At 38.6% G+C, this 12,536-nt stretch overlaps 1 protein-coding gene across 2 annotated transcripts in view; it reads right to left on the bottom strand.

Annotated features, from left to right (window-relative positions):
• RAPGEF5 (Rap guanine nucleotide exchange factor 5) overlaps positions 1-12,536 on the bottom strand; it is a 251,137-nt gene that overhangs the window by 179,067 nt on the left and 59,534 nt on the right. For both annotated transcript variants that reach the window (XM_064380549.1, XM_012447787.2), the window contains one exon: positions 2,525-2,591. In XM_064380549.1, the coding sequence (XP_064236619.1) occupies positions 2,525-2,591 (67 nt within the window). The remainder of the gene's footprint in view (positions 1-2,524; positions 2,592-12,536) is intronic.

Below are 12,536 nucleotides of genomic sequence, written 5' to 3'. Positions count from 1 at the left end.
TACTCAGCTTCCAAAGAGCATCATCGTGTCTCCAATCACCCAAGTTCAGACTTCAGTTATCTCACCCCTCCTCCTTGACCCATTCATACAGATTTTTTAAAAAGCAATTTCCTTGTATTCCTTTTTGAATTCATCTTTCTTTTGGTTCCCATAAAAACCACCATAAACTAGATTTTCATCAGCCTCTAATCAGTCTCCCTATCTTCAACTTATCTTCTTTCTTAAACATCTCCATCACGTTAATCTGTTGTTCAAGAAAATCTTTCATTTTTCTTAACCAGGACCTTCTTCTCTAACTTGGTGGGTCTACTCAGACTTTTCCATTGTACTTTCTCATTCCTATGTTTGCCCACAACAAATTGCACAGCTAGAATACACATCCTCCTAATCATCATCTCCAAATCCTGACTGCTTTCAATGGTGGTTCAAGTCCAGTGTCTGCAGTGAAGCTTTCTGTTACGGCCCTTGAATTGACGACTTTACTTATTCATCACCTTTCTTGATGCACAATTTCCAACTACTTTATATATTAGCTTTCAGAATAGATCTGTCTTATCTTCTTGGTATGGCTATAGGAACAAAATTATACATGTCTTTATCATTTTGAAACTATTCCAATTAGTCTATTACATTATTTACTATATATTTTTTTAATGAGGCATAGTAGTTAAAAGAATATCATGATAAAAAATTCTGAGTTCTGATTTTTGCTTTGTTCTTTCTTGCTGAGTGACCTTAGGCCAGTTACTCAAACTCTGTAAGCTTTCATATCTATAAAACAGACATAATACCACTTACTTCACAGTGCTGTTATACAGCTTAGCAGAATGTTTATGTATGTGTGTACACACAAACATACAATGCTTACCATAGCTTTTGGCCCATAGTGAATGCTTTTTAAACAGATGGCTATTATAATTCTGTACACCATAGACGCTCCTTTTTGGTCAATATTTGAAACTGCAAAGGTCTAAATATGTTTTCATCATATGCTGTCAAGATTCCATTTCGTGTGTTTTTCACCACGGATTATCATTTGATATGGCTAGGCTTTGTGTCCCCACCCAAATCTCATCTTAGATTATAATCACCAGGTGTTTAGGGAGAGATCTGAGGGGAGGTGTTTGAATTATGGGGCAGTTTCCCCCATGTTGTTCTCATGATAGTAAGTTCTCACAAGATCCGATGGTTTTATAAGTGTGTGACATTTCCTCCTACACACCCTCACTCTCTCTCTCTCCTGCTGCCATGCAAGATGTACCTGCTTCCCCTTCCATCAAGATTGTAAGTTTCCTGAGACCTCCCCTGCCATGTGGAACTGTGAGTCAACTAAACCTCTTTCCTTTATAAATTACCCAGTCTCAAGTAGTTCTTTAAAGCAGTGTGAAAACAAATGAATACACATATTTAGTAAAAAACTACTTTTCTGAGCTACATTCCAGAAAAGTAAGAAAGATACTTTCAATCTTCAAGCTATACTCAGTTGACAAGACCCGGTGTATAAAACTCTGTACAGACCAATTTCATCCATACACATAACCCAATCAAGCATGATTTTCAGCAATTATCATTTTAATAATGGAGTTAGAGCAGAACTAAATAATTTTTTGGGAAGGCTAGTGAAGTTTCCAAATAATCAAGTTGCTGGGTATCGATGTGGTGACATAGGATTGCTAAAGCCTGTCAAAAACTGAAACTCAGGCCAGGCGCAGTAGCTCACACCTGTAATCCCAGCACTTTGGGAGGCTGAGGCAGGTGGATCACAAGGTCAGGTGTTTGAGACCAGCCTTGCCAAGATGGTGAAAACCCCATTTCTACTAAAAATACAAAAATTAGCCAGGCATGGTGGTGGGCACCTGTAATCCCAGCTACTTGGAGGCTGAGGCAGGAGAATTGCTTGAGCCTAGGAGGCGGAGGTTGCAGTGAGCAGAGATTGCAGCATTGCACTCCAGGCTGGGCGACAAAGCAAGACTCCATTTCAAAAAACAAAAAAACTGAAACTCAAGGATTAGTGACCACAGCCAGCTTTTCCTATGAAGAAACCCATGAACTTTCCCTCAACCAACAAGGCTATAACAAAGTCTAATCAATGGCTTTTAAAAAGAAAAAAGAAAAAAAGAAAATGTTGCAATGTGGTACATTAAAAACCAGTGACTCGGCCTTTTTTGGCTGAAGTAATTCTTTTTTTCCCCTAATGAAAGAATCTTTTCTCCTTTCTGCAGCAGGTCACAACTTTTCCTAGGTTGACTCATACTGTATTTAAAAAATCAGATACTACACCTCCACCTCCACAAAGGTTGCAGGAACTTTCCACCAGAAATATCTACGATATTGCAAAGGGAGGCTGCATCTGCATACAGAAAGTTCAAGCCATTGTCTCCCTCTGCCTTGCCTCACACCTTTCACAATGATGAGCAGCCACAGGGAGAATCTCTCTCTAACACCACCATTCAAACGGCTTCCCCTCTAGGACCCCAGCTTCAATATTTTTGTACCCCTAGGCAGGAAAATTGCATGGTCTTACCGCAGATGTTAGACGAGCAAGAATTTCATCACTGCTTTCTTCAGAGTCTTCAATTTTCTGATGAGACCTTTGAAAAAAGAACAAATTACGTTTCATCTTTGGTTGCTCAAATTTATCTACCAAGTTAGGAGGAATAAAGGGCAAATGATGACATTGTTATTGTACTAGCAAAAGTACTCATGCAAATAACGAAGACTGTGTCAGTAACGCCATAGGAACATAATCCTCTTGCAGGCCAATGTTCTTAGAAAATCAATTAGCAAGAACCTCTTTACAGTGCACCAATTGAATCCTGAGGCTAGGGTGTTACTCACCCCATGAAATAGCAGAATAACCCTGACATGACAGTTTTACATACAGGGGCTTGCACTGAAAGTAGATACAAATAAAAGGTGGTAAATGCTGAAATTCCCTCTAAATCTAAATGAAATCCAGATTTTGAAAATATGAAATGTGGATTTTCCACTACAATTGAGTTTTAGCCAAAATAAACTCACTATGAAATGGTGTATTACAGACCTAATACCACTATGAGAATTAGGAGGAATACAAAACACAGAGGTTTTGCATTGCTTTGTATATGCTTTCTCAAGAGACTACTAAGAAGCTAAGAACATTATGCATGTGTTCAGTAAGAAGCTAAGAATATTATGCATGTGTTAAATAATAAGATATATAACAATGTAAGATCAGTTTGTTTAGGGAAAATAATCTTTTTAACTTAATTCATGTAAAAGGTTTCACCAAATATATAATCTAACATACAAAATTATCTACTTCTTAAGAACATTTTCCTAGTTTGGTCAAAGAAAAAAATCTGACCAATGCCAAGTGAACATATAAAATTGTCTCCAAGATCTATTTCCACAGCAATCCTTTTCACTATATGCTGTAGACATGGGGGGTTAGAGGTAACTGCCCTGTGGAGTAGCATTATCAGCATCACAGTCCAGTGATTGATTTCAATCTTAGTAACTGCAGTGTGCCAGCTGGAACGCCAGCCTAATGGGGAGGGGGGCTTCTCCCAGCTCATAGGACAGCTGAGAAGCAGCTCTTTAAGAAGGGAAAAGCCAGTTGGATTAATTCTGGCATTGCCTTCTTGTTTCTGTAAATGTTATTAAACTCTTTTCCAGAAAGAAAGTCCCACACTTCAAATCACAGCAATGTATTACAAACCAATGCCTTTACAAAAATTTCAAGATACAGATATGAAGCAGTGCTGAGGTTGTCAAATAACTTAAGCGCTCATGCAGCAGAGTGTTTGAGACTCTTGCTAACAATCTTCCCAATGAAAACTGTGGGAACTGAGCATTATAACTTGGGATTGTTTTTTTTAAAAAAGGTGACCTGGATGATGGGTTTTTCAAACAAGGTTTATTATTAAGATTCTGTATTCACAAGGCTTCTATAGTTACACTGAGAAGACATTAGAAACACTTTATAACCTCAACCAGCAAACCAGATTTATATGATTAAGCAGAGGTGACTTAACAGACAGGAAATTAAGAACCAAAGGCACTGGAGACAAGAGAACCAAACCAGGGCTTCTGCTGCTTCGTCTGCGTCTGTAGTGGCACATGGGCTGGTCATGCCTTTTCCTGTTTCTCAGACCCCAACAGATACTGGAAGTATTAGTTAATGGGCATGAGGTATTTTGCGCTAGCACAGATTATCTCATGAATCTGTTTTCAACAAGCTGCTGAAAGTAATTCAAAATTCTAAAAGAAGCTCTTGTGTACAAGACTAATAATGGCTATTTCATGACTAATGGTTGAGTTGCAGCTGTTTTAGTGACAAATAATTTACTCCCTGTTCAGAAGCAAAACTGTCTTTCATTGATCTTCCAGCACAAAACATACTTATGTAAAAACATTTCTTAAGGAAATATGTGTAAGAGGGACAGAGTGATGATCTCCCAAGAGCTGTACCACAGCCCATATCCCATTGTCATCACCTCAATCACCAAGATTTATGCCCAGAACTCCCAAGTGTCTCTCTAGATTCTGGCTCTCCCCTGAACTTGCCATGTTTTTCCATCTGCCTTCGAAGTGGTTGTATGTGGCAATTCCAGGAACTTTATTTTCACCCGCGTGGGGACCTTACAGGCTAACTCAACCTGACACTGAATTCCTCTCTCACCTCCTGCCCTCCACTCTCCCCTTAGAATCACGGTTTCTGATCACCCTAAAGCCATCCCCTACCTCCTCACTCCCAGCCTTTGGGCAGTCACCAGATCTTCTCACTTCCCTTCCATCCCTATCAAGCCTCTCTGATAGTCCGGGCTCTCAAGTTCGCTTGAACAAATTCTTTTAACCACCTTCTAACAAGCTTGTCTCTGACTTCTCTTCTCGTACCCAGATGACTACAGACACCAGATCACTTTTCTGAAACCCAGATCTGGTCCTGCTGTTCCCCAGACTCCAAACCTTCAGGAATTTTCCTCACTGCCCATTGAGAGCTCTAGAATTCGGAAATGTTCTTCCTTTCCTGCTAACATACCCCATGCCCTGCTGCACCAGCAGGCATCTGTACCTCACCTGGTGTAAAGGAAAGTCATGAGGGCAGGACTGGTGGTAACAGGCAATCGTGGAAGAGCCTGAAAAGGGGGAAAGAAGAAAGAAGGCAACACTCGGCCACTCTCCTTTCTCCCTCACCACTACGCTCACTTTTTACCTTAAACCCCCTCCTCAGCTCTAGGCCAAAATGCCCAAAAATACCAGGCTCTCTTTCTCCAGCAAATGTATCTTTTACAAAATTTAAATACATTCCATTTTTATGTATGCAAACTCTTCAGTGCAACCCAGGAAAAACAAAGTTCTCACTTATCTGATCAAAATAAATAACAAAATGGATGCAGTAGAGGAAAATCAAGTATAATACCTGCTTGTTTTTCATTATTACTAAGGGGGGCTGTGCTGCTCAGCCAATGAGAGAGAGAGAGAGACAGAGAGAGAGAGAGAGAGATAGAGAGAAGCTGTGGGTCTAGTTTCTCAGTGATAGAGAAAGAAAATAAAGAAACTCTTACTGGAATCAGCAGGTAATGACAGTGACAAGTGACATAAGACAGAAAGAGAAGAGAAATGGAGTGACCCCTGGAAGGAAGATCCATCCCTGAGGGTTTATGCCAACAGATGCTCTCCTTTAGGAATCCCCCGGGTTACCTTTTAAGGTCTCTGCTTACCAACACCCCAAGCCAGACCTGGTAATTCTCCAGGGGAGATTGCTGAGTCCTGGTGCTCTAGCCAGATGTCTCTGTAAGTTTGAGAGGTCTGCCGTATCTAAGCGTGTCATTGTGAGGATACAGAGACGACAAAAACCAATGGTCCTCCACTCACATCCCTCTAATCATCAAACTGGATGCATTATCATTATGCCCACTCCCACCCAAAAGGAAAATAACAAAAGCCCTGTCCTTCCTATAGTCTTCCTCACCTTAATTGATGGCAACTCCATTCTTCCAGTTGGAAGTCATCCTTGAACCCCTTTCTCTCATACTCTGCCTTGTATCCACCATGAAATCTTATTGGCTCTTCCTTCAGGACATCTCTCTCACCTGACCACGTCTCACCACCTCCATCACTACTGCTATGGGCCCAGCCACAACATCTCTCACCTGGACCCAGGAGCCAGCGTAGTCTTGCTAAGATGTTAAGTTAGTTCACATCCCTCTACTCAAAATCCTTGAATGACTTCCCATCTCACTTAGCATATAGCCAAGATCCTTTTGTATTTAAAATATGTAATTAACAAAGATGATATATATTCAAGGTGTACAACATGATTATTTGTGAATACACTGTGATTAGCACAATCAAATTAACACACCCATCACCACTCATGCTGTACCTTAGACCTCTAGAACTTGCCCAGTTTATAAATGAAACTTTGTATGCTTTGATCAACATCTCCCTATTTCCCCTACCCATGATGTCTATATTCTGGACAAGTCTGTTTTGCTTAACAAAGCAAATTCCTATGGAAAAAAAAAGAAGTGGGATGGTGGAAGAATGAGAACTAGATTTTTCTTGAGATCTCTGATATCATTAATACAAACACTTGTTCACCTTCTCAGGAGAAGATAATTTTTCATAGCATCCAGCTACTAGTTACGCTTGCAGAAAAAATGTGCTAAACAGGAATAAATTGTGAATGTGAAAGGTTTCATTAAGAGTCCAGAGTGTATGGTTATAGATTAATCTAAAATGAATAAAATTAGATATTACTGATACTGTTTTTCATATTTGATTTGGAGGACTTGAGTATTAATGTTTAATATTTAATTCGATGGTTCAATTTCAAATGCTAATATAATCAGGCCTAGATCTCCAATTTTTGCTAAAAGTCCTGTACTACTCTTAAATATAGATGTACTCTGATAAAGATAAGCAATCTGTTCCCACACCTGGAAGAAGCCTTGTCTATAAACAATGGAAATTTTGAAGGACTCAGTGTTTCCTTGGGAGAGGAGGTAATGAGTAATCACAAAGACTAGGACTAGCTGATTTCATAACACTTTTTACAAAAACAGTTTAAAGCAGTAAGTGGAAATGTTCTTCACTTACGATGCCAATACAAATCTTATGCCAAGTTCCGTCACAAAAACTTTTTGAGAAATACTAAAAAAAAAAAAAATGTTTGTTGACCCACATGGTATTTCCTCCTCTCCAAGTGTCATGAGGATGTAGTTAGGAAAAGTTAAGTTAGGAGTACAAAGGGTAGCCTTGGGACATCGGAATAGCAGACTCGAACTTAAGCTCTCCAGCCAGAGAGTGCGAATCCATCACCACTTCAGAAACTAAGGAGCCAAGGGATGTCTCATGTTGCTAACAGATGTCAGGTAGAAAGGAAAAACCAGGCGGGAGAAGGAGAACAAAGGAGGCAGAGGTGAGGGGTTGGTGGAGGTGCTATTTTGTGTAGGGTGGTAAGAGGAGACAGGTACCTGAATTTTGGGAACCATCACCATGACACGATATTAAGTACATGACTGGGTGAGGGCACATCCAAAGTGAGAGTAGAAAAATAAGAGAAGTCCAAGACTGACCTCTACTGTGTTTAGAGGTCACTGCTTCAAATTGTAGGTTTCATTATTTAGGAACAGCCAGTCTGAATAACCTGAGGCCAACAGATCAGGAGATAACTGGCACTAAAAAGACAGTTTTTAACTCCCAGTTCCCAAGAGGAGGAGGCATGACATACCAGGAGGGGCCACACAGGAAGGCACCAGTGTCAGTCAGGAGGCAGAGGACATGGGGGAAAATGTGGGAAAGAACCTTTACTGTGGTTTCCCAGAACAGAACAGGTGAGGCCTGCCTGAGGATAGACTGTTTGATTAACTTCAGCAGGACCAAAGGCATAGGGACTGCCTCTAGTTGTTTGGTACCTGGAGCTGGGGTGATTAGGGCAGATGAAAAGTAGCCCAGAAGGTGAAAGCCCAATAAAAAAAAGTGGTTAGGTTATGAGCTATGGAATGGTTGGCTTACCTATGAAAGGTGTGCTCCTAGCTAAGCTAGCAGGTAAGTTCTTTACTATCTCTAGGAATGACTATTCCTGGGATGGGCAGTCTCTCCAGGGTCAGCAAGGCCCCAGATGTCAAAGCAATGAAACACAGTTAGTACAATCAGGAAAAGGAAGAATTAGCAAAGGAGCCTTAAAAGCAGCAGCTAGCGAGACAGAAGAACCCAGAGATGTTATCCCAGGGGCCAGTTGGAAAAACTGCTTCTAGGAGGATATGATCAATTGTGCCAACTGCTGCTGACATGTCAAGTAAGATGAGGACTGAAAAATTAACCACTGCATTTGGCAACATGGAAGATTTTTCTAATCTTGACGAGGTTGACATCAGTGGAGTAGTACTGTTGAAAGCCTGAATGGAGCGGATTCAGAAAAGAATGGAAGAGGTAGAGAAAGTAACCACAAACACATCTTTTGAAGAGTTTCGCTGTAAAAGGGAACAGAGACATTGTGCAGCAGCTAGAGGGAGACATAGGGAAATATCAACACATGCTGAAGAGAACAATCCAGGAGAGAGGAAAAAGCTGATGAAGCAGGGAAAAAATGAGAATTCAGAAATGAGATCCTCGAGTAGGGGTGCAGAGATGGGATCAGTGCACAAAGTGAAGGGAAGTGACCTCAAATAAGAATGCATCCATTTTTATCAGGAGCAAAGACAGAGTCCACCAATATAGATGCAGGCAGATTGATAGATTTGGTAAATAAAACATGAGGAAGATGGTTTTAAAAATGCTCCTTTCAATGAAATAAAAAGCAAGGAAAAAGAGGTAAGAGGGGAGCAATTGTGATAGAGTTTTCTAGGAGACTGAATTTATCAAGAAATGAACAGGACCACCCAGCAGCACTGAAGACCCACTCAAGATTAAAAGTCATGAATATAAAATAAGACTGATCATCCTTAGACTCCTTAACGAACCACCTCTTCCATCTACTTTTAAAATGTGACAGAACAAGATGCTAGACGACCATGGTCAGCGATGGCGGAAGAGAGAGAAAGTATTTATCCTGTGATTTTCTATGTATATAACTGTATCGTCTGCAAAGAGAGATGGCTTTCTGTTTTCCTCCAAATATGTGCCTTTTATTTCTTTTTCTTGACTTTTTGCACTGGCTGGAATGGAAGAGATGTTACTAAGAGAAGATATATTGGTCTTGTTCTCAGTCTTAGTAGGAAAGGATTTAGTCTCTCACCATTAAGTATGATGCAAGCTATGGGTTTTATACAAAGTCTTATCAGATTGAGGAAGTTCTCTTATATTTCTAATTTTCTGAGAATTTTTATCATGAATGGGTATTAAATTTTCTCAAATTCTTTCTCTGCATCTATAAAATTTATCATGTAATTTTTATATTTTTAGTCTGTGAATATGGTGAATTACACTGAATGATTTTTGAGTGTTGAGCCATCCTTGTATTCCTGGGGTAAACTCCCCTTTTGCATAATGTATTTATAATTTTTATATGTGAGGAAGATGGTATCTATACTAATGAGTCATATTAGTCTGTTGTTTTCTTTCTCTGAAATTTGTCATGACAGTGCTGGCCTCATAAAATGAATGTGAAACAGTCACTCCTCTTCAATTTTCTGGAAGAGACTGTATAGAAATGATATGATTTGTCTATAGCCATACAACCCTGATAGTGCCCGATCTTGTCCCACATCAGAAGCTAAGCAGGATTCGGCCTGGTTAGTACTTGGATGGGAGAAATGACATAACTTATTTTTTAAATGATTATTTAAATCTGCCAGTAAACCCATGTAAGCCCATAGTTTCCTTGTTTGAAGGGTATCAACTACAAATTTAATTACTTTAGTATACATAATTCCATTCAGATTCTTCTTGAAGGACCATAGGTAGTTAATGTCTTTCAAAGAATTTGTCCATTCCACCTAAGTTTTCAAATTAATGATCATATAGTTGTTCATAATATTCATTTGTTAGCCTTCAAATGTAAGTCTGCAGTGATATTCCTTCTTTAATTCCTGATATTGGTAATTTTTTTTTGTTTTCTTAACAGTCTGGTTAGAGATTTAGTACTTTTTTTTTTTCAAAGAACCAACTTAGTTTCATTAGTTTTTTTTTTCTAATTTATTTTCACTTAAATTGATTTTTGTTATTTTTGTTAATTCTTTCTTTCTGCTTGTTTTGGGTTTAGTTTGTTTTTCTTTGGCTAGCTTGCTGAGATGGAAGCCTTCATCACTGATCTAAGATATTTATTCTTTCCTAATATAAGCATTAAAAGCTACTGATTTTCCTCTAAGCATTGCTTTAGCTGCATCCCACAATTTTGAGCATGTTGTGTTTTAATGTACATTCTATACTAAATATTCCCTATTTCCTTTGGGACTTCCTTGTTCAGCCACGAATTACTTCAAAGAATGCTGATTTCCAAATAGTAGATTTTATAAATATCATTTTACCTTTAAATAAATTATTATATATGCCTCTTTATCCTTCCCCAATTATCTTTTGTTAGTCATAAAATGTATTACATCTACATACACTGAAAAGCCTACCAAATATGTTTCCTTTCAATAGTCACATATATTTTTTAAAAATTAAAATTAAAATGCCTTTGATTTTTATCTAAATATCTACCACTTACGTAGCTTTTCCTTTATTCCTGAATTTCCATCTTTCCCTCTGATATTGTTTCTATTCAACCTGAACATTTTCCTTTAGATTTCTTTTAAAAAAGGTCAGCTAGTAATAAATTCTGTTAATTTTCCTTCATCTAAGAATGTCTATTTCACCTCCCTTTTAAAAGACTATTTTCACCGTAGAGGATTGACAGTTCTTTTCTCTCTCCCACCCCACCCCATCTTAAAGACTTTCTTCCACTGTCTTCTGGGCTCCATGGTTTCTAAAGTAAAACCACTAATCATTTGAATCATTACTCCTCCTGTAAGTAACGTCTCATTTTAGTCTAGCTGCTTCTAAGATATTTTCATTATTTGTTTCTTGGTTGTTTATGAAGTGTCTAAGAGTGTGTTTCTCTGAGTGCTCCTGTTTGGGGTTCACTGAACCTCTTGAATCTACAGATTTGTTTCTCACTGAATTTGGGAAGCTTTTGGCCATTATTTCTTTAAATGTTTTTTCTGCACCATCTCTTTGTCCTCTCCTGGGATGCCAACATGTATTAGACTTTACAACACTGTCCACCAAGTCCCTGAGACTATTCACCTTTTTCAATGTTTTGTTTTTCTTTTCCTGCACACTGGATAATTTAAAATCTATCTTCAGGTCACCTCTATTTTGCTATTGAGCCAATTCAACACATTTTTAACTTCAGGTATATTTTTCAGTTCTAAAACTACATTTGGTTCTTTATTTTTTGTTTTCTATTTAAAAGAACTTCCACTTTCTATTCATTTGAAATTTGTTTACCTAATGGAGCATAGTTAAAATAGCTGTTATCAAGTCTTTAATAATTTCAGTATCTGAGTCATCTCAGGATTGACATTAATTGCTTTTCCTTTGACAAATGGTCATATTTTCCTGGTTATTTTGTCTCAAGTAAATCTGTATTGTATCCTGGCCATTTTATTTTTTAATTTTTTTATTATACTTTAAGTTCTGGGTAGTGCAGGTTTGTTACATAGGTATACACATGCCATAGTGGTGGTTTGCTGCATCCATCGCCCTGTCATCTACATTACGTATTTCTCCTGATGCTATCCCCCAAACGCCCCACCCCCTGCTATTCCTCCTCTACCCACCCCCAGGCCCCAGTGTGTGATGTTTCCCTCCCTGGGTCTGTGTGTTTTCATTGTTCAAAACCCACTTAGGAGTGAGAACATGTGATGTTTGGTTTCCTGTTCTTGTGTCAGTTTGCTGCAAATGATGGTTTCCAGTTTCATCCATGTCCCTGCAAAAGACATGAACTCATCCTTTTTATGGCTGCATAGTATTCCATGGTGTATATGTGCCACATTTTCTTGATCCAGTCTATCACTGATGGGCATTTGGGCATCCAAGTCTTAGCTATTTCAAACAGTGCCGCAGTAAACATATGTGTACATGTGTCTTTATAGTAGAATGATTTATAATCCTTTGGGTATATACCCAGTAATGGAATTGCTGGGTCAAATGGTATTTCTATTTCTAGATTCTTATGGAATTGCCACACTATCTTCCACAATGGTTGAACTAATTTGCACTCCCACCAACAGTGTGAAAGCATTCCTATTTATCCACATCCTCTCCAGCATCTGTTGTCTCCTGATTTTTTAATGATCACCCTTCTAACTGGTGTGAGGTGGTATCTCAATGTGGTTTTGATTTGCATTTCTCTAATAACCAGTGATGATGAGCTTTTTTTCATATGTTTGTTGGCTGTATAAATGTCTTCTTTTGAAAAGTGTCTGTTCATATTCTTTGCTCACTTTTTGATGGGGTTGTTTTTTTCTTGTAAATTTGTTTAAATTCTCCACAGGTTCTGGATATTAGCCCTTTGTCAGATGGGTAGATTGCAAAAATTTTTCCTATTCTGTTGGTTT

This window comes from Aotus nancymaae, unplaced genomic scaffold (genome assembly GCF_030222135.1).
Source record: "Aotus nancymaae isolate 86718 unplaced genomic scaffold, 86718_ANA_hifiasm-v0.15.2.pri h1tg000025l, whole genome shotgun sequence".
Lineage (NCBI taxonomy): Eukaryota > Metazoa > Chordata > Mammalia > Primates > Aotidae > Aotus > Aotus nancymaae.
Note: the sequence above shows the minus strand (reverse complement) of the source record. Positions and strands in the feature narration are given on the sequence as shown.